The 20,887-nt window shown below is 38.6% G+C and overlaps 1 protein-coding gene across 5 annotated transcripts in view; it reads left to right on the top strand.

Annotated features, from left to right (window-relative positions):
- LOC126336404 (V-type proton ATPase subunit H) overlaps nt 1-20,887 on the top strand; it is a 149,146-nt gene that overhangs the window by 101,609 nt on the left and 26,650 nt on the right. For 3 of the 5 annotated variants that reach the window (XM_050000094.1, XM_050000091.1, XM_050000095.1), the window contains exons 4-7: nt 13,526-13,715; nt 13,806-14,024; nt 16,685-16,890; nt 16,974-17,058. In XM_050000094.1, the coding sequence (XP_049856051.1) occupies nt 13,526-13,715; nt 13,806-14,024; nt 16,685-16,890; nt 16,974-17,058 (700 nt within the window). Of the gene's footprint in view, nt 1-13,525; nt 13,716-13,805; nt 14,025-15,455; nt 15,561-16,684; nt 16,891-16,973; nt 17,059-20,887 lie in introns of all 5 variants that reach the window. The other 2 variants (XM_050000092.1, XM_050000093.1) reach the window with 1 other exon arrangement.

Below are 20,887 nucleotides of genomic sequence, written 5' to 3'. Positions count from 1 at the left end.
TGTCTTGGAAAACAGTAAGTTCCTGAGACACCTGTTCTTGAAGAGCTTGGGGGACAGGACGAGCTCTAACAGAACGTGTTTGTGCTTTGTTCTTCATTGTGACATGGGCAACAAAATTAGTAGCTTTACCTAAACCCTCAGAAAACAAATCCTGAAATTCTGCATGTAATTTAGGAACACTGTCCCAAGGATCAAAGGAAAAAACAGAAAGTACATTCCAGAATGAGATTTTCACTCTGCAGCGGAGTGTGCGCTGATATGAAACTTCCTAGCAGATTAAAACTGTGTGCCCGACCGAGACTCGAACTCGGAACCTTTGCCTTTCACGGGCAAGTGCTCTACCATCTGAGCTACCAAAGCACGACTCACACCCAGTCCTCACAGCTTTACTTCTGCCAGTATCTCGTCTCTTACCTTCCAAACTTTACAGAAGCAGGAGAGCAGGCGGTAACACAAAGTGTAGTAGATCCGCAACGGATCAGAAGTCTTAGCGGACAGATGATCTGGCCAACCCTTCTGAATAAAGCGTAAAACCAGGAGAGGGTAGGGTCAGAACCCGTAGCAACCGCCAGCCGGTCCCCGGTGATGGGGAACCCGTCCACAACCCGCTGCTCGGCAACAGTCAGGTGGAAACACAAAAGTTCGTCCCTATTGAATGCCAGATCAGGACCCTTGGGAAGGCAAGCATGTTGAGCTGACAGCCGGAAATGAATCTCATAATTGAAACGAGACAAGTAAAGAGCCCAATGCTGGAGGCGGTGTGCAGCCTTGTCGGGAAGTGACGTTGATGGATGAAACAAGGAAACAAGATGAAATTTGGATCCATAGATAAAAACACCAAACTTATGAAGAGCATAAATAATGGCCAAAGCTTCTTTTTCAATTTGAGAATACTTTTGTTGGGCATCCGTGAGCGTTGTGGAGGCTTAAGCAATGGGTTGTTCAGAACCGTCAGAAAAACGGGCGCAAGGACTGCACGAACCCCGTATTGAGAGGCGTCCAAGGCAAGGACAAAATGTCGGTCAGGTCGATAAGTAGCTAGGCACGGGGCCTGTTTCAGCTTAGTCTTCAGTTTCTGGAAACCCGCATCGTATGACGTGGACCAGTGAAAAGGCATGTTTTTATGCAACAGGCGATGCAACGCCTGAGCCACTGAAGCAGCAGACTGTAAAAATTTGTGATAGTATGCTATTTTCCCCAAGAAGGCCTGCAGTTCCTTAACAGAAGTAGGGCGAGGAAGGGCATCGATTGCAGCAACAGTTTGCTGAAGTAGACGAATACCATCCCAAGAGAGTTGAAACCCCAAGTACATGATAGATGCCTGAAAAAAATTTTGATTTCTGAAGATTACACTTAAGACCGGCAGTCTGTAAGACATGAAAAAGGTTGTGGAGATTCTGAAGATGTTATTCAGAGGTGGAGCCAGTGACAACAGTGTCGTCCTGGTAATTTATACACTTAGGGACAGTGAGCAGAGCAGTAATCGTTCAAAGAATCACTGAAAGAGAGCAGAGGCGTTGGCAACCCCGAATGGCAATCGTTGGTATTGATAGAGGTCGAAAGGTGTGTTAAGGACCAGAAACTGCTGGGAAGCAGCATTGAGAGGAAGTTGATGATAAGCTTCTGACAGGTCAACATTAGAAAAATACTGGCCTCCAGCAAGTTTAGTGAACAATTCTTCAGTTTGAGGCATAGGGTAAGTGTTGTTAAGGCATTGAGCATTTACAGTGGCTTTGAAATCGCCAAAGAGATGAATATCACCATTTGGCGTAGCAACGACGACAGGAGAGGACCACTCACTGGAAGTGACAGGAAGCAAGACCCCTGAAGCAGTGAGACGATCCAGCTCCCGTTTTACCTGATCACTAAGGGCCACAGGAATGGGCCGAGTCCGAAAAAACTTAGGCCGAGCAGTGGGTTTGAGCGTGATATAAGCTTCAAAGTCGTTTGCACTGCCTAACCCAGGAGAAAAAAGGGACGAAAATTTCGCCGACAAGGAATCCAATTGAACATAAAGAATAGCATCAGAGATGATATTGACAGAGTCATCTACGGAGAACCCAAAATCGCGAAAGGCATCAAAACCAAAAAGATTCTCCGTGTTATTATGGTCGGCCACAAATATGGGAACAGTGTGAACGACAGATTTGTAAGATACCTCAGCATCAAATTGTCCCAAGAGAGAAATCTTCTGTTTATTGTAAGTCCGTAATTGCCTAGTGACAGGAACAGGGTTGGAGAACCCAACTGAAGATATGTCTGAGATTTAATGGTAGTGGCAGCAGAACCAGTATCCACCTCCTTGCAAACATCTCGACCAAGTATTGGAACAGTGAGGAATAACTTCCCTGAAAGGGAAGAAGTACAGTTGACAGACAATTCAGAATCAGAATCAGTGCCACGTTCAGGAACATCAGGTATGCGGTCGGATTTGCAAACGGATGACACATGACCCCCCCCCCCCCCTTTTTTTTTTTTTTTTTTTTTTTTTTTTTTTTTTGCAGTTGTGACACACGGCCCAACGTTGTGGACAATCCTTTCGTGAATGTTTTGTAAAACACCCCGGACATGAAGGAAATTGCCCTAGGTTTTGCTGCAGTTTCTAAGACGTTTCTTTACGGTTAGGCCGAGGCTGCGCTTGGGAGCGTACTGCGGCCATGTCAGCTGGTGGGGACACACCACACGCTTCGTCAACAGCGCACAGAGGTTGTATTTCACCAATGTCACCCCATGCCTCTATTTGCTCTCCAGCGGCGTGAGAAATTTCAAAAGACTGAGCGATGGATAGGACTTCATCTAGAGTCGGATTTGCCAACTGGAAGGGCACGTTGCCTAACTTCTTTGTTGGGCACCGATCGGATAATAGCATCCCGTACCCTGGAATCGGCGTAGGGTTCTTTGTGAACTTCAGTAACAAATTGACACTTTCTACTGAGGCCGTGAAGTTCAGCAGCCCAAGCGCGATAGGATTGATTCGTTTTTTTTAGACAATGATAAAAGGCAACACGAGAGGCTACCACATGCGTATGCTTTTGAAAATAGACTGACAGAAGTGAGCACATTTCAGCAAAGGACAAAGAGAGCAGGATCTTTCAAAGGAGCCAATTGCGACAACAACTGATAAATTTGAGGTGAAATCCTTGAAAGGAACAGAGACTTACGTGTTTGGTCGTCCCCGACATGAAATGCCAAGAAGTGCTGTCGAAGACATTTTTTGTAATCAGACCAGTCTTCCGCCATCTTGTTGTAAGGAGGAAAAGAAGGTAGACAGTGACGAGAGACGCCCCGCATTTGATGCCACGACGAAATCACGAATCGCATTTGTGAGAAGCGTTTGCTGTTCTATGAGACCTTGCAATAATTGCTCTAAAGTTGCCATGGAAACATGTGGGTCAACGATGAAAAAGAAAAATTCATTACCTCATCGCCAATTGTTATAACTTCAAGTTGAATAAATGTATTTCAATGATGACGCAATACATGAAAGTCACAGATCAAGTAAACAGAGTTAAGACGTATGTCACTTTAACAGTCAAATCATAACTGAGTCAGAGTCTGGCCGCTTAGGTGGTGGTGGTGCTGCTGCTGCAGGGCTGGCAGACAGCGCTTCATGTAGAGGACGCACGTAACTGCGCGGTGGCACTTTGAAAGATCGGCGAGTCACAACAAGGGAAATCATGGAAAACCTATATCGGATGGCCGGACGCGGGATTGAACCGTCGTCCTCCCGAAAGCGAATCCAGTGTGCTAACCACTGCGCCACTTCGCTCGGTTGCAAGAAAGGATCCGGGTATTTAAGAATCTGTTCCTGAATTCAAAAGCCAGTTGCATTGTGTGTGATGGCATTATGAATCATTGCATCACTGTGGTGCATGCCACAGTCACATTTGAATCTACTGTCAATAGTTCGCAACAGTTGCGGTAAGCACATACATGTGCTCGGTGCTTGAAGAAAGCATGTGTACTGCAAATTGTCTCACTCAAATCCTTGTTCAGAATTTGTTGCTTACTACCACGATCAGCCACAACAGGTCACAACAAATGGAATATAAATTCAGTAAATAACTTACTACAATCACTTTTAATTGTCACATTAGCTGCGATGTTCACAGCAGAGAGTTGAGAGCACTACTGAATGCACATTGGCTGTTGAGGAATGCATGACGTAGATGTGCAGAACAAGCCTAAAGATGACTGCCATCGTTTGTGATACCAACTGTAGTAAGGTCTTGCATTTCAGTCACCCACTAACAATATATCTGTCCTTGTTGCTTGCAAAGCATCAATAATTTGTAAAGGGCAGCTGCGATTTGTACCCTGTTCTCATAATACTTCACATGCATCCACTGTAGGTCCTCATATTGTACTAATTCTGGGCACAAAGTGGGAAAAAGTTTAGCTCACAAGCAGTAAACAGTCAATCCCGCTGATGCCAAGAAATAAAAATGTTCGTCATGATGCTGTGCGGTGTGTGCATTGAATATTATGCAGTACTCTGTCCAGTCTTCACTCATCTTGTCAAACTCGTGAAAAGGTGGCACACATGCAGACAGTGGTGCTGCCATTGTGCTCGGTGTCTTGTGTGAAGTCATCTGCACCATCATGAAGCAATTCATCAAATCAAGCAGTTGTGCTATCTGTTGATTCTTAAACTGAATAAACTGATATAGGTCAACTGCAGGCAGCGCAGCAGGCAATACTGGCTTAGTAGTAGCCATATTAACTACGCAGTGCACAAAATAACAAGACAAATTAGGACAGATAAAGCAAAAATGGTGCAAAAGCAGTAATCGTGGGACCTAGAACATAGAGAACACTAACAAGGCAAACACTGGAGACATAAGACAAGCAACTGAAAAGAAGATGACAGAACAGGAAGAGGTAAATTAGACTTGATGACAGCTGCACGTAAGTACTAGTACTCATCGCCATGTACGTTGTGTGTGATTTCATACATAACGATAAGGAGAGGTGGGCTACATAGTGGTGTGGCAGTTGTCATTGAAAAGCTGGACAGGAGCAGAAATACTTAGTGAACAAGTGAACACAGTAAACAGAAAATTTACTTAACTTGCATTCCTCCAATCTTATGAAGACTCATTACCAATAAAGCACCAAAAAATAAGGCCAATTATTACAATAGCAACAAAGATGAGGCTTTCTGTACTAAAACACAATCAATGGTGTCAGAGCCGCGACTAGGCGACGTCTGCATAGTGTCACGTAGCGAAGAGGCTCAAAGTGCGTGTGGGCTGTGTGGCTTTTGCCGACAGTCCTATACCATGGCGGCAGAGGGTGCTTGTGCTGTGGAGCCACTGCAGGTGTGTCTCAATTGGCGCGCAGCCCCGGTGCCTGACAGCAGTTTGCAGTTTTGTTGCCAACTTTGACACCCTTGGGGCGGCATCATCAGTATGTGATACCACACTGCAGGATTAATTTATTGCGTTAACTGGTTTTTTACTAGCCAGCAGTGGGGTGTACGAATTACTTGTTCTAATTGTGATAGTTTTTGTATTGGTCAATTAGGCGCACACACATTTACTAGGCTGGCAGAACATGAATGCAGCTGGAGGTTACAGAATTCTGACTGCACATTTGCTAAGCATGTACTGAGTGAGGGCCACAACAACCAGCCACAGATCCATGTTCTTCACTTAGCAAACAAGGCCAAAAACTCAATCCGCTGGAAGCTCTGGAAATTAGCAAACATCTAGCCCACAGTCTTGTTCTAATCTGAAATAATCAAACACAACTTAATATTTACCCTCTTCTGAATTTTACATAATCCTGTGATTGCCATTACTTCCCATAATCGCACCGTGTGGGTTGGCACAATGATCAGCACACTGGACTCGCATTCGGGAGGACGTCAGTTCAATACCGCGTCCTGCCATCCTGATTTGGGTTTTCAATGATTTCCCTAAATGCTGGGATGGTTCCTTTGAAAGGGCATGGCCAACTTCCTTCCCCATCCTTCCCTAAACTGGTGAGACTGATGACATCACTGTCTCGTCTCCTCCTCCACAACAACCCAATCCCAACTTCCCACACAGTTTATCCCTTCAAATTCCTCCATTTTCCTGTCTTTATTGATTTGCTATATTGAGACTGCCTATGTACGCCATATATTCTGTAGTTACAATTGTTACATCTTTTTTTAAATTGGTTTCTGCATCATTTCCCATGTTTAATACCTTTTGACTCTGTCTCACCAAATACTAATTTTATTTCATTTGATTTGTTTATTTAATGTAAACTGATACGTGGGCACTGTTTTTGAGGATAGTGGTAATTTATTTTCGTTTTCTCCCTTTATATTTATCTACTGTTCAACTTTTTACCTTTTAAAATAAATTACACTACACTGTCAAAGATGTCATTTATTGTGTGTAACTTTTTTTTTTCCCAATGTTGTTTACTACTTTGGTGGCAATAGTCAGATAAAGTCCAGAGATGGCATTGTAAGTCAGAAACGGGTTGACACAATAAATTAATCCTGTAGAAGATTAGCAATATAGTGCTTTTCCTTTATCATACTTTTTTACTTTTGTTATAAGCATTGCTGTGATATATAGTGCTTTTCCTTTATCATACTTTTTTACTTTTGTTATAAGCATTGCTGTGATATTGAGTTCAATGCTTTTCTTTCAACCTTTCTGTGTATATGGGGTGAAACTTTATATGTCTAAATACTAGTCGGGTATATATTACATTGATTGTTTATCAGTATTTCAGGTGGAGAATGTCGTTTGGTTTTTAAAAAATTAATCTTTTTATTAGAGTTGACATAACAACACGGATGCTTATCACGAATTGTATTTTCTGTTAGTGAGCTCGGTAAATTATGTAGCCCTTATTCAGTTAAGTATTAGTGAAGGAGACAGCATCTGGTCACAAATCCTTTATTTCACAGCCTTAATAGGTTTGAGAAATAATGTTTAATTTCAGATGTGGCTATATTTACACTTCTTACGTGGTGAATGTCTTTGGTGACTGCTATCTGACATATTTTCCCTCCTATTAACCAGCAAAATGCATCGCACCAGAGTTGCCACCATTTTAAACAGACACCTTGAGAAATTACACATGAGAATCGCCATTATTGCTCAACACTTACTTACAAAAACAGCAGAATTTCTGTAAAGAGAATCAAACAGTTATAAGGAACAATAATATCTAATTGAGTGCATTCTTTAAATTATGAGATGTTATTGAATCTGCAGGGACTGGTTGCCAGTGTGCAGGAATTAAAATACTCATCATTTTGATGTGCAGCTCCTTGTATTGGCCGTGTTTGCAGTTAAAAAATATTTTGGATTTGAGGTCCGCCAGTTATGCAAAACACCGTTTTTCTTTTTTATTAAAATTTATTAAAATTATTTCTTTTTTATTAAAATTTTTATTAAAATTTTTTTATTAAAATTATTTTTTATTAAAATGGTTTTATGCAGTTTTAACAAGATCACATACAACTTTTTCTCGTCTTTTGACAAGTGTCAGAAAAATATGGAATTAGCTATCAGCATAAAGTAAAATATGAACGTTGTAATAAGCAGTGCTATAGTCATGTAACATGTAACAGATGCACAGAATTTTGGGAAGATCTTGTACTTAACATTCAGCTAGGAATCTTTATGTATGAAAATGGAAAATTGTTGGAAATTTATAAAGCTTCCTGAGTGACATAGAATGAGAAGAGGTTTATACCTCAAATTGTGATGTATTGCAGTCCATATGCTTATAATAAATTGTGTGACTTACCTTTGTCTGGAATTGTGCTTTACATACTGACATGCATGGTTTAATGCTAAATTAGGAGAGCATCAGAAATGAGTAGAATGTTAAAATAACGAAAAGCATTACTCCTGCCTGATACAGTAAAACCTGTTAGTCTCTCTGCCCATAGTATTGTAAGATCCAGTTGACATATACAAGGTAGCAGAATACATTATTATATATCTTGCAAATAATTTTATTTATTAGTCATTCATCTTTTTGCCACATATTGAGCTGTTGCGCATCACATTATATCTTGATCAAATGAAGCTGGAGGTCAAGCACACATTATCTTGAAGATACACATGGTGTTTTTGTTAATTATTGTCATGTAGTGTTATATTTATGTATATCACTGTTTCTTTTGAGTAGCAGTGGATTATTTACAACATACTTCACGAGGGAGTAAGTACACTATGAAACAATAGTCAGAATGCCTCCTTAAACAGATGTCTACAAGGTGATCATGGGTAAGCACCACTTATTACTCATATAGTGTGTTTGAGCAATGAAGACTTTTTTAAAGATGAGTTAATCCACAACATTATTCCATGTGGCATTGAGTGTGTTATTTCTCTAGAGAGGAGAATCGTAGAAATTGGTAAATGTAATTTTCGTAAGCACTAGAGTGTTAGCAACAGGGATGGAGACTGAAATATCAAAGAATGGTCTTTGTAATATCTGCTAAGACACTGAGAACATATACAGGTAAACCTCAATTCATGTGTTAGAAACATTCCATGAAAATACCATGTTCAGAGGAATTGTATAAAATGGAAGAAATATTACATATTAAATGCTGGATTGGGTACTCTTCTAAAATTATGCTGCACAGTATGTCAACTAAAAACAACCAGTATTTTTTTGCAGCTAAATTAAATACAGAAGAAAATAAAAACATCAAATGTAATTGATGGAACAAGAAACAAACACTTGACATGTACAATATAATAACCTTATGAAGTTTTTGTATTTCAAATTTTGAAATTTAAATAGCTTCTAGTCTTCAGAAGATTTTTGTGATGTGTTCAACACAGTTTCTGTGATTATTTTCAGAGTAGACTCAGCAGTTGCAGTTGATGTGGTTCACTGTTGAAGTATAAAATCATTCTCAAACAAATTATTAGATATATGATTTCAGACTTTCCCAGATTATATGCTGCTTCCATGATGCTCAGTTGTACTGCCAAATTTGATCATTGAAACACCACAATATTTTGGCAGACAGCTCTCCTGGCATCATCGGATGATGCTGATTGAGCACCACTTGATGATGGCATAATGCTTCTCGGGTGAAATATTGTTGACTTTCAACAATAGGATTTGGCAGTACACCCAAGAACCACAGAAACAAAATATTAGATTATTGACCTTTGATTTTTCTTCAATTTCAGCTCATGCAAGTTCTTGTAGTGTTTTAGAACACGTTCAACCTCAATTTACACTTCATTTCTCGCCTCTTCTAGATCACTGTCTTCAAAAACTGCCATGCAGCACTACCATTTTGAAGACATTTGCCATCGCCTTAGTTGTCATCTTCCATATGGGTTGAACTTCCTTGACCTCAGTTTCTTCCTTCTTACTGCTTTCCACGATAGCCATCAAATCTTGATTGTTCAGAACCGCAAAATGAGAGTGTAGAACCTACACCACCACCACCACCATCATCATCATCATCATCATCATCATCATCATCATCATCATCATCATCCTGTTGTCATACTCACTGTCTCTTCAGCTGAACTGGCAATGTCTATTTCCATTTTTTTTTTTTTTACTCTGATGCAGAATCAGCAAGTTTTCTCCATATGTCATTCGTACATCATTCCAAGTATTTTTAGTTGTGCAACTTCCACCTTAATGTTTAACTTTGGCCACAATTTCTTTATTGGAAGCTAATCATTGTAGTCTTCGACACGCTTTTAAAAAATTTAGACAGATAGTATGCCTTACATGTATAAACATCCTCTGGCTCATGGTATGCAATATGGAGATCATGGAGGCATAATCAGCATGTATTTTCATTTGAATCAGTGATGGAAGGTGGATGATGACACACATTGCCATCTAGAACTTCAGCACATTGCATATGTGGGACATGTGATATTTATCAACAGTAAATCTACTCATGGATCTTCTAATCTCATAATAATTCTTTTGCAATCGCAGAAATTTGGAGCAAGCAAAATAAGCAGGAAATGAAGCATGCTTGGTATTAGAACATGATAAATGAATTAGAATCCCAAGATAGTTCCTTTGAAAAATATGTAGCCTGGTGCTGTCTCCATCCTTGGCCAATCTGAGCTAGTGTTAGTCTTTAATGACCTCATGGATTGGGCTTGCAACAGGAATAATTCATTTGTGTACTTGTCATTGAGAGAACTCATAACAGCATCTGGATTGGCCTTTCGCGTTAAAAACCTTCAGCATATGTGTGCTGTTATGATATCTTGCTCTCATACAGGGTGTGCTTTTTATAGATTGTGGATGTGTATAACTTTCTCCCCTGATCTCTTTTAAGTGATGAACATAAAAATATTATGTGTCTTCATCTACTCTGCAGACCACCATTAGGTTCATGGAAGAGGCTATGGCCCATTCGACCAGTTATTAGGGTTTCTTCGCGTTCCATTCACATATGCGTCACAGTATATTCCTAGAGTCATCATTTAAAGCCAGTTCTTTGTTAACAGACTTTCTCAGGATAGTTTACGGCTATCTTCAAGAGCCTTCCAGTTCAGTTTCTTCAGTATCTTTGTGACACTTTCACAAGGATTAAATAAACCTGTGACAATTCATGCTGCCCTTCTCTGTATACATTTAATATCCCTACATCTATGTGGTAGGGGACCTACACACTTGAGCAGTATTCTATAACTGGTTGCACAAGTGATTTGGAAGCAATCTCCTTTTTAAAAACAAAGATTCCAAGACTTACCAAGTGGGAGAGCACCGGTAGACAGGCACAATAAAATAACACACAAACACACACACAAAATTTCTAGCTTTCGCAACAGATGGTTGCTTCTTCAGGAAAGAGGGAAGGAGAGGGAAAGACGAAAGGATGTGGGTTTCAAGGGAGAGGGTAAGGAGTCATTCCAATCCCGGGGGCGGAAAGGTAAGTCTTTCCGCCCCCGGGATTGGAATGACTCCTTACCCTCTCCCTTAAAACCCACATCCTTTCGTCTTTCCCTCTCCTTCCCTCTTTCCTGAAGAAGCAACCGTTGGTTGCAAAAGGTAGAAATTTTGTATGTGTGTTTGTGTGTTATTTTATTGTGCCTGTCTACCAGCGCTCTCCCGCTTGGTAAGTCTTGGAATCTTTGTTTTTAATATATTTTTTCCCATGTGGAAGTTTCTTTCTATTTTATTTACAATCTCTTTTTTAGATTGATTACACTTCGCTGGTATTGTACCAATAAACTGAAATCTACTACCTGCTTTACCCACGACTGAACCTATGTGATCATTCCATTTCATACACCTACAAAGTGTTACACTTACGTATTTGTATGGGATGGCCAATTCCAACAGTGACTTATTGACATTATAGTCATAGGATAATACATTTTTTTCATTTTATGATGTTCACAGTTTGACATTTCTGAACATTGAAAGCAAGTTTCCAATCTCTGCACCACTTCGAAATCTTATCGAGATCTGACTGAATATTTAAGCAGCTTCTTTCAGATAGTACTTCATTATAGATAACTGCAGGTGCTGGTGTGACCTCGCAGTTGAGTGCCCTAGAAGGCAATCATCATCATCATCATCATCATCATCATCATTGTAGATAAGTGCATCATCTGCAGAAAGCCTGATTTTACTATTAATAGTTTCCTCAAGTTATTAATATACAACATTAACTGCAAGGGTTCCAACACACTTCCCTGGGGCACACCCAGAGTTACTTCTACATCTGACGATGACTCCATCCAAAATAACATGTTGCTTCCTCCCTACCAAATGTTCCTCAATCCAGTCATAAATTTCCCTTGGTACCCCATATGATTGTACTTTTGGCAATAAGTATAGGTGTGGTACTGAGTCAAATGTTTTTTGGATATCAAGAAACACAACATCTACCAGATTGCCTTGATCCAAAGATTTCAGTGTGTCAAGTGAGAAAAATGTGAGTTGGGTTTCATATGATCAGTGTTTTTGAAATCCATGCTGGTTAGCATTGAGGAGGTCGTTCTCAGGATATGTTCTAAGATTCTACAAGAAATTGACGTCAAGGATACTGGACAGTAGTTTTGTGAATCAGTTCTACTACCGTTCTTGTTGACAGGTGTGATCTGTGCCTATTTCCAAGAGCTGGGCACAGTGTTTTGTTTGAGGGATCTACAATAGATTATAGTTAGAAGAGGGGCTATATCAACTGCAAATTCAATGTAGAATCTGACAAGGATTCCACCGGGGCCTGGAGCTTGCTTCAATTTTGATGATTTCAGCTGTTTCTCAACACAACGGACACTAATACTTATTTAATTCATCTTTTCAGTGGTATGAGGATTAAATTGGGGCAGTTCTCCTGGGTTTCCCTTCATAAAGGAAATTTTGAAAACAGAGCTAAGCATTTAAGTTTTTGCTTTGCTACTCTCAATTTCTGTCTCATTCATTAGAGACTGGGCACTAACTTTGGTGCCAGTAACAGCCATTACATAGCACCAGAATTTCTTTTGGTTCTGTGAAATGTCACTTGACAATATTCTGCCATGGTAGTCACTGAAGATACCACACATTGCTTGCTTGACAGCCAAATGTGTTTCATTCACAATTTCTCTGTCTATAGCCCTACACCTTGTTTTACATCTATTATTCAGTAATGTCTCTTTAGAAGCTTCCATACAGTGACTGTATACCATGGACATTCCCTCCCATTATGAACTATTCTAGTGTGTACATATCTATCCAGTGCATGGTCAACTATTCTTTTAAACTTGAACCAGAGATTGTCAACTTACTCCTGCCCATTTAAAGTTCCTTGTTGAGATTGACACTACTAAATTTTTTATCTAGTTTACTGATCATATATATCTTTCTGCTTGTTTTAGTTGTCCTTTGTACTTTGGTAAGCATTGTTGCCATAATGCTGTATTGTCACTGATACCAGTTTTGATATGGACATCCTTAGAGAGGTTAGGTCGGTTTGTTGCCATTAGATCTGATATATTTCCATCATGAGTGGGGTTTCTAACTATCTGTTATATGTGGTTTTCAGAGAAGGCATTTAGTAAAGGTTCTCAGGATGTCATGTCATGCCCACCACTAACAGAACTGTAATTTTCGCAATTAATTGTCAGGTTATTGCAGTGTATGGTACTGCCTTTCATTTTTGCTGGTTAAAGGAGCACTCTCAACTGATATAAGGCAAATGTGTGTGTTTTCACCAAATCAGTAATGTGAATTATATTCTATTAGATGCACAACCAAGTTGAGGAAAAAAGTTTAATATTAAGCTGAATGAAACCTACCAACATGCACATTGCCTCAGTGTATGTCTGTTTGCCTTGTCATAGTATGACCAAAATTATAAGACAATATTCGAATCCTACAAAAAGAAACACCAGCGCCTTTGCTTTCTGCAAATCCATTTGTGATATCACATTAAATACTTGTTTGGATTATTCAGGCTCTATAATGGTCAATTAACACATTTAATGTCATTTAAGTGAGTTAAGCTTCCATGGAAATATTATTTTTCCACACATTATTGTTTTATAAGGGTACTATTTTTTGTTGTTTCTAGATCACAAATGATTTCTCAAGAGGACTATAGTTTTATAGTGGCATTTGATAATGCTGATGCTCAGGCTCGTGAGAAGCTACTGAAAGACAATAGGAATCAGGCTGCCAAGACATTTTTGAACCTCCTGGGGCATGTGTCAAAAGATCAGACAATTCAGTATATTTTAATAATGATTGATGACATGTTGCAGGTATGTGAACAAATTTCATGTAATCAGCAATTACCACAAAAGCTACCAACAAGAATGAGGAAATGCAATTAATGTATTTTGTTTATGCAGGAAGATCGAAAACGTGTTGAAATATTCCATGAGCATTGTGCCAAAAAGAAGGAATCAGTGTGGGGGCCTTTCCTGAATCTTCTCAACAGGCCTGATGGTTTCATAGTAAATATGACATCAAGAATTATAGCAAAGATTGCTTGCTGGAGCCAAGACTTAATGGACAAGTCTGACTTGCAGTTCTATCTTGCATGGTTGAAGGACCAGCTAAAACAGAACGTAAGTATTTTTTAGTTTATGGATCTGTACTTCTACTCTCTTCACTGTTAGTGTTTCTTATGTTACTTTTTTATTTCACAACAATTATAGAAATTTGATGTGATTCCATTTAAGTTTTTTTGTAATCAGATTTCACTGTGAGGTATATTGTAGTATGGTGTATTTGAAAAGGGGTTGGGGGTCTAGCTTGAGGGGAAAGTGGAGCTCAGATGCAAGCTACAGTTGAAGACAAAAACCAAATGTTGCAAACTGCCAATGTCAAACAAAGTTCATTCCACTACCTTCAATTGTAGCTAAGTTGTCTAAAAACAGCAGAAAAATTGAATAGATATATTTTTTTAATACAATGAAAACATACATCTCCCAATATCATTAAGGTGCAAGCCAACAAGTAGATCTGTCAAGAATTTACTAGACCAGCTTGAAATTTCTCCTACACTGATAAAAACAGTAAGCTGAAGTTAAATATTGTTCATAAAATTGCATTGAAATATGTAGATTTGAGAGAGAATATTGCTTGGGACATCAAAATCACTATACAGGTGATAGCTGAAGTATTAAACCATATGAAGATTTTAAGATATTTTGGATGAGAACAGTCAATTGTGTTATTACTCTTAAAAGTTGTGTGAACTTCTTCCTCCTTTTCATGACTTCAAATTAAGAATCTAATTCAGTATTTAAAATGTGAATGCACTGTTTCAATGCTCAAATTTAAGTGACTTTGTAATGCAATGAAATAATAAAACTGTAATATGTTTTTGTGTTCATTTGTGTTACTTGTGGCTACATATTAACAACCTAAATTAGTTTTTTTGTCTTGTTTTGATTCTCATTCTGACATTGAAAATTTATTTTTTGTTCAGAAGTATTAATCCCAAAATAAAATTATTTTGACAACCTTAATCAAATACTTTCTTGTATCAGCTTGTAGTTCAGTGGAAAAGTGTGCGATATTTATTCCTTTTGTATAGTGCTGCTTTTTGTGCATTGTTCAGATGGATACTAACAAATTACATTTAATATGAAACAAATGTTGTTACTGTTTTCTTTCCTCATCGCTTTGCACCTGAAAATAGTGCTTTTTAGTCAGTTTGTTTCTACAGTTAGTCTCTGTGGCTATGGATAAAAGAAATACTATGTTTGATATAGTATTTCTGCAATTCTTTGTTATTCTACACTCTCTGTATGTGAACTTCAATTAAAACATGATGGTGGTATTTCCTGTCAAGTCTAATTCTGCTTCAGCAGTTTAAAATTATTTTGGTATGATGGCTTGTGCAAACTTACCTGGTCTTTCATCGTTCTTCATTCTCTCTCAACTAACAGCTGGCATTAGCTGGGCTCTTAGTCAACTGTCTGCTTCAGAAAATCCGTACACTAATAACTGGCATGAAGAATTTAAGCTTGACTGCAGTTATATTTTTGTAGAGTGAAGCGCTAAAGGATGCGACTTTGCATGCGACACCTGCAGCAGAGGAATCTTCATCTGGCACTGCTCCTGTTTCGACAGCTGAGCATCCTGAGGAAATTCGGGTTTGTTTTGTTCATTTCAGCTGCAGGCTTCAGACACACAATCAGTAACAACTTCTGCCTATTGCACTGATCAGGCCTTCTGTATGTAAACTTGAAACAACTCACATTTTTATTTCATACAAAAATGCAGAAATCATATAAAGTAATACATATAAAAACCATATTATTTGCATGATCTTATTAACAGATAGTGAAACATATCAGAATCATTGGTATGGATGTACCATGTATTATTATGTTCAGCAAGTAAATCGGGTAAACTTTAATTATTAAACAATGCAGCTAATAGGTTTTGATTTTCTATACAAGATGAAAATTTACATAAGGTCTAAGATTTTGATTCCATTGACAAAGTAGTATTTACTGTAAAATGTAATGGCCACCATCACCATTTAAAGTTAAACAATATATTTTTATCAAAAAATGATCAAATTAGCCATACAGAGACCAGATTCAAGAGAGAACCACACACAAGAATGAATCTACAAAATGCATATTGTGAGTGACATGATTTTTCTTATATTGGTTTGGCCTACACATGAAATAACATGTATTCTTTCTTTTCTCCTCTGTGTTTCCAGTTATTTTTCAATCTTTCTATGTTTTTCTCTTCTTTCTACTGTCCATATTGCACCTGTCTTTTCCTTTGTTTTCTCCTGGAAGCCCTTGAAACCTTTGACTTTTGCTCTGAATCTTTCTCTTTCTCCTATTCCTTCCTCCATTATTTCCATTTCCTTCAGGTCTGCTTTCACTTTTTTTAAATCCACATCATCGATGTTTTGGGATTTCTTTCAAAGCAGTTAAAAATTCTTGTTATCCTGATTTTTATTTATTTGTTTTCATTTTTTACACCGACATTGTTCTTCGTTTCTCTCTCCTCCCTATGTGTTCTGTTCTTTCTTGAATTTGAGTTTTAAATGGCTAATGTTATCCATTACTGTATCACCTTAGCATATTTTATTGTAAGTCTTGAGTCCCAAACCTTCAACATCATTAGTTTCCCATTTTTTTCTCCTTATTGCACCAAAATAGTAACTTCTTTCATTATACTTGGCTTTATAAAGTGTTCAAGTTTATGATAATTGAGAGAATGAAATATTTTTATATAAAAACTTTTTTTGTAGAACAATGAGTATATGCAGTCAGTTGCTCGCTGTCTGCAAATGATGTTACGTATTGATGAGTACAGATTTGCATTTGTGTCTGTGGATGGCATTTCTACTCTTATTGATGTGCTCCAAGGAAGAGTAAACTTTCAAGTCCAGTACCAACTCATCTTTTGTCTATGGGTACTTACTTTCAACCCACTACTTGCTGAAAAAATGAATAAGTAAGTTACTCTCTTGACTTTTCTCATTCCATGGAAATTTTTCAGAACCATTTTTAATTGTGTCTTTCTTATTGTTTTTACAGATTCAATGTAATTCCTATTTTGGCTGATATACTGAGTGACTCAGTAAAGGAAAAAGTCACAAGAATTATACTGGCTGTTTTCAGGGTAAGGATGTTATGTATCGTGGCTATGTATTACCATAGTCATAACGTTTACAGATTATGAACTCATAAACATTTACAAGTTTACAAACTTATGACCAACTGTGAAGGCAAGCTATGGCATATGATGTGGGTTATCAAAAACCAAAGACCAAAGAAAGCAAATTATTTAATGACAAAATACAGCTGTGTTTCAGCCCAAAATCTGAAGCTGATTCTTGCCTGTTTAGGCAGTGCTCTTAAGTAAGTGAGCCCTTGAGATACATATTGAAGGCCTGTCTTAAAACTTTATTGTGTTTGCACCTCTCTCTCCTCCTCCTTCTCTTTTCTGGAAACTATTTGTTTCTCCTATGATGCGCTCATCTGGCTCGGTGGCTTAAGTTGCATTCATAGTGGCACTGGTGTCGGTGGATTCCACCAACAACCAACATTGGCTGAAGACCAGCTGCTCTTTTCAAATCAGTAGGCCACTAAGTGTGTGGTCAAAGTGCTGCTGACCTCATTACATGAATGTACAGATTCCAGACAACGGTCAGTGAAATTCATATCAGTTTATTTTCTATGCTCATATGGGCCAGCACAATGTGAAACATGGACTATGAGAAAGGACTTTGTGGCATCATAATCGGGATAGAGTTTGGAATATGTGGACTGAAAGTGCAGGTTTATTGGAAACCACAAGTAGGCAAAATCTTTATTGAAATTTTTAGGTGGAAATTATAACCTCAAGAAATAATGCATTCAAGTGTGAAGGATGGCATATCTTATTCTAGATATTACTGTAGTGGATATTTTTTGGATTGTGGTATGTTGACATTAGCTGTCTACAGATTATTTTTTTTCCTCATTGGCATTTTTATATCAGTAAGGTGGAGATTCTATTACATGAAGTACTTTGCAAATGCAGTTTATGTATTTTCATTTTCCAGTGCTTTAGATGTCGACAGTACCGGTACCTTATTCTAAACTTTGTTTGTCCTTCACATGTATGCTGAATGATAGTCATTCAAGGTTAATTGATGTATGACTGCACAACTTCAAATAAATTTAGCAACACAAGAGTGTATGTAATCTTGCTTTTCAGGGTGACCAAAATCATTTCGAGAATGTAAAGCCAAAGAAGCATACATGGAACACTTCCAAATAACAAAAACAAATTTTGAGCAAAAGTGTGATTTGAGCACTATTAAAAAAAAATCCAGTACTCACATTATAAATGCAGTTCTGACTCAAGTAAAACTAGAAGTGACATTTCGATGTTTGACATCTGACAATCACATCTTTTCAATATTTAAGGCCTATACCACATTTTGAAAAAGTACAATATCAGAGTTTTGTATGATGTGTTGAATGCTGTTTAAGTTAGTTTAAAGATTAATGTAGGAGATTATATTTCCATTGATTTACCTCAAATAATACAAAATATTAAATTTATTCTGTATCGAATTTTGGAGCTATGCATCATGCAGATGCACTAAAAGACACTGCAATGCAGTTGATTTCCTCTATGAAAAGCTTCACTCAACCTGAAATAATACTGCCACCAGAAACCTTGTTGCTTCCTTTCTCAAATGCACTGGACAAGTGTTGACAGAGCACTGAAGTTTCCAGTACTTTTAGGATAAAGTGGACTGCTGTGAAGTAATAAATCACCTTTCATTAAGTAAATAATATGTGCTTACTCATACACAGATTTTACTAGTGCATCATATATTAGACACATTTGCTTTCGCCACATAAAATAACCATTATGTGCTCATTAGTGCATTGGCAAAACCTTTTTACACCAAAGTCGTGTGTTTTGGTGAGATCTCGTATGTGATGTATCATTGAAACTACATATTTGCATAATACATACAAATATAAATATGAAAAGCATCAAATATGACATGCTAGCTTCAAAGGTGGCAGCCACTTCTGACACTATTCAGTGATATATATTTGCAAAAGTTATTTGGTAATTCCAACATCTGAGGATAGAACACAGTGTACTCACCACATTGTTTTCGTGACAGATATGTCTCAGTCACATGCATTTGGCATATTTTAATAGCAAACACTCCTTCGCAGCATTCGTCTCTAAACACAGAGGTGTCATGGTATCCACCCCACCCTCGGAGGTTAAAGTCTAACCTACGTCATGGATAGAATAGATTTTAACCTAATCCAAACTAACCTCTGTGACCCCATTGAAAACTGAAAGAGGAGATCAGACACGCCATGATCAAACTGTCAGCTGATGTTATCAGGTGACTGCTCGCAATGGCATCTGACGACCATTTCGGTCTCACTGTGAACACAGCCTTTGTGGAATTCATGTGAAATTGGAGGTTCCCCTATAAATGGCAGGTAAGCCAGTTTTCATGTCGGAGGAAGGCAATGGCATAACACCCCCAACAGGACCATGCCTAGTAAAGCATTGTGTTGTTCAAAACAATCTGCGGATAGACGGCAACTATGATGTACTCTCTGCCATTGTTACATAAAATCTTAGCAAAGTGAGGCAGAGTCCACTTATTTCCTTACATATTAATGTGCAAAACTTAAAGATGGAAGTAACGTTCGTGTGGTGTTTCACTGTCAAGTATCATAGCTCGTTGAAAATTGGGCCATTCATAAAAAAAACTTCCACAGTATAGTGTGTGCAGATGTGCTGCAGTATGTCTCATCAATGCATCTCACATGTGTTCGATGGGATTTAAGTTGGGGCAATGGGGAAGCCAGACAATCCGCCCAATATCCTCTCATTCCAAGATCTCCTCCACCTGCTCATTTCAATGCAGTTATGCGTTATCATTCATAAAAATTAAGTTAAGGCCAAATACACCCCTGAAAAGATGCACACGGGGAAGGAGTACTGGTCACAATAACAATGACCAGCGGGTTTACCATACTCAAAGATTTGAAAGGTGGGTATAACTATGCAACTTTATGCCTCCCCGCTCCGTAACACCTGGACCACCAAAATAGAGAGGTGCGACATTTTTCCTAGGTGCAGTGCATGTTCTCACCTCTTGCCATATGAGGCTAGTCCAGAATCATTACCCAGACTGAGACCCACTCTTTGTTGGTCCAGTTTGTTTGTTCTTGGCACCATCACAAATGATGCCAGCAATATGTGGTTGTTCGTGGTCATCATGCAGAGAGACCACTCCTATGCAGTCACCATCCCACTGTGGAGCCTGAGATTATGTGCCTTGCAGTCCTGTTAAATGTGGTCACAGTTGTACCCCCTGTTGTACGTGGGTCCCTTCTTACCTGTTGCACAATGTGGTGGGCATACGATGCTGTAGTTGCCAGTGGTTGACCACCTCCTCTCCTTCGGGCAGCAGTGCCCTTGGTTTGGAAACTCCCCATGCACATGAAACAATGCTGTGAGCAGTACCAGATTCCTTCTGTACACTCTTCACATTTCAACTTTCTTCCAGTTTCCCAATAAATCTTCACCATGTGAAGTCATCCAGATGATGTTACTGGGCCATGCTAAATTGGAGACCACCACCACAGCATTCTGTAACTGCTCATGGATTGACATGCCTGTCTTCCCCATTCCTTTAGTTGCCTTTTGTTGTGAGTCTGGCCCCATTTGGCACTATAATCACGTTACCCTTACACCATATAACATCCATGTTTCAGTGCACGACTGGGAGAGACCTCTATCAACATGCTCCCAGAGCTTCATTTATTTCCATTGAATTGTTAATATGTTATGTTCCTGTATTTACCTCATCCTTAACAGCAGTGTACAACAGTTATGTGAACAACAGCTGTACCAGTTTTGCTTGTAGTAGTTAATAGGTTTTAACAAAATACGTAGTTGCCATTTGGTGTGG

The sequence above is a fragment of the Schistocerca gregaria genome, chromosome 2, assembly GCF_023897955.1.
Source record: "Schistocerca gregaria isolate iqSchGreg1 chromosome 2, iqSchGreg1.2, whole genome shotgun sequence".
NCBI classification, from domain to species: Eukaryota; Metazoa; Arthropoda; class Insecta; order Orthoptera; family Acrididae; genus Schistocerca; species Schistocerca gregaria.
This window is presented reverse-complemented; position numbering and strand designations above follow the sequence as displayed.